The sequence below is a fragment of the Primulina tabacum genome, chromosome 6, assembly GCF_025594145.1.
Source record: "Primulina tabacum isolate GXHZ01 chromosome 6, ASM2559414v2, whole genome shotgun sequence".
In the NCBI taxonomy this organism is placed as follows: domain Eukaryota; kingdom Viridiplantae; phylum Streptophyta; class Magnoliopsida; order Lamiales; family Gesneriaceae; genus Primulina; species Primulina tabacum.
Genome location: NC_134555.1, coordinates 38,464,317 through 38,466,467, shown reverse-complemented (window position 1 = coordinate 38,466,467; position 2,151 = coordinate 38,464,317). Strand labels below are relative to the sequence as shown.

The window sequence follows — 2,151 nt, the reverse complement described above, 5'->3', positions numbered from 1 at the left end:
GGCACGTGGCACGAGAACAAATTTTTAAAACTTCACAGTAATAGAAAATAAAAATTGTAATATTATAAAAACTTACATGTTCAAACAAACTCCAATTGCGCTCGCAACCAGAGGAGCTACAAGTGAGACTGAGTATCTTTTGGGCAAGTTTTTGCAACTTTGGTGTCGAAGCTCCATATGAGTTCCACCATGCAGCTAGTTAATAACAATAGTTATATTAATATTTCTCATTGAATTTATTTCAAAAAAATAAGGAAAAACTTGATTTTCATACCTGGTGATACAACCTTTCTCATTTGGATTGCAACTTCCTTCCCAAAAAGACCTTCGGCTTGTTTGTATTTTAACAACTCTGTATGTATTTTCCTCTCCGTCTCACCATCAAAAGTCAATCTACTGATTGCATTGTACAACCCCGTAACTACTTCCTCATCTTGTTCTATATCAGAATTTGAGTAAAAGAACTGAGGGTTCAAGAAATAACCCGCCGCATGCACATCTTGATGGAGTTGCAACTGCCACCTATTGTCGATTATCTCAAAAACCTCTTTGTACCTATTTTCGTTATTACCAAAGGCTTTTGCTATTTTCTCCTTAGCCCTATCCATTGCCTCGTATATATAACCCATGGCAGGCTTCTTCTCCCCATCCACCAACCGAAGTACCTCCAATAATGGGCCACCAACTTTCATAGCATAAATGATAGAATTCCAAAATGAAGGCATCAAAATAATTTTCTGTGCTTGCTTACCAGTCTATTACTTCGCAAATTTGCTTTTACTCCAATTTTCTGAAGTAAACATCTTTCTCAAATGTTGCTAATGCTGCTGAAAGCTTCTCATAGTCAAGAAAGCGGTGGCAAAACGAGTTTTAGCTGGCCTGATAAGGTCTCTTTGGCCGGTGAACTCTCTCATCATGTTCAACACCATAGTTCGGTTGGAAATATATCCGTTAACATTAATTGCCCGCTCAAGTGCCCTCTTCAAATCTGGCATTTTGAATATGTCCTCAAACATCAAATCCAAACAATGTGCTGCACACGGGGCCCAATACAAGTTTGGATATTTATCCATCAACTTCTTTCCTGTAAAGAACAAGAGAATAAAATGATAGTTAATGAAAATGAAACTAATCAACGAAAGTTCAAAGACGTTATAACTTAGTATATTAGATTTTTTAACCCGCATAAACATTATTTGATGCACTGTCGGTGACCACTTGAACAATATTATTCACCCCAACTTTTTGCACAAACTTGTCAAGCAACTCAAACATCTTCTCACCCGTGTGAGAGTAGCTAGATGCATCAACTGATTCAATAAACATGCTGCCTTTTGGGGTATTCACCAAGAAATTGATAAGTGATCTCCCATTTTTATCTCTCCACCCATCAGCCATCAAAGTACAACCATTCTTTGCCATCTCCTCTTCATTTTGTTTCAAAATCAGCTTTGTATGGTTGATCTCCTCCTTTAAAAGTGGTTCTCTCACCTCATGGTAACTAGGTGGTTTCATCCCAGGACCATATTGTCCAATAGCTTCGATCATTGGCTTCAAGCTGTCATATTTGACCGCATTGAATGCGATCCCTGCATCATACATCCACCTTGCAAATTTTTGAACTGCATCATACCTCAACTTTTTCTGAACTTCATTAAATTGGGGTGCTTTACCACCTTGATTCTTTGCGTCTAGCTTAAAGAAAGCATTTATAGGACCCAACGACCGTGGTTTTTTGGGCATTAACATTGACGAGTTGCCCGAGGAAGAAATAGTTGCCGACCTCTTTCCATGAGAAGATAGATCCCCATGTGGATCAATATCATCTCCTTGCTCTTCTATATCAAAAACATTATCAAAGTGAGGCATGGAATCCATGACAGTTTTTTGGGCCAACTTTTCTTCAAAGTGATCTTTCATTTCTTGCTTAACACATGTCGGGGCTTTTGGACAAAGTTTTTGTATTTTTAAATCCTCCCGCAAGATGTTGTTTGAGCCTTGTTATCCCACCTTTTGTAACTTTTTGGCAAAAGTTGCATAATATTCCATCAGAAATCTTGTCTGGATTAACCATCCTCCCATAGTTCCATCCAATATCTTTTTTTCTCAATTCTTCTTGTAGGTTTTCCATCTTATAAACTCTGAAATTAA

The 2,151-nt window shown here is 37.8% G+C and overlaps 1 protein-coding gene across 1 annotated transcript; it reads right to left on the bottom strand.

Annotated features, from left to right (window-relative positions):
- Nucleotides 1-495: 495 nt before the first annotated feature.
- LOC142549396 (uncharacterized) lies at nt 496-1,935 on the bottom strand. Its single transcript, XM_075658325.1, has 2 exons — nt 1,182-1,935; nt 496-1,084 (listed from the first exon to the last, which is right to left on the bottom strand). The coding sequence occupies exons 1-2, from the start codon at nt 1,918-1,920 to the stop codon at nt 819-821; spliced, it is 1,005 nt and encodes a 334-aa protein (XP_075514440.1). The 5' UTR covers nt 1,921-1,935; the 3' UTR covers nt 496-818.
- Nucleotides 1,936-2,151: the final 216 nt, after the last annotated feature.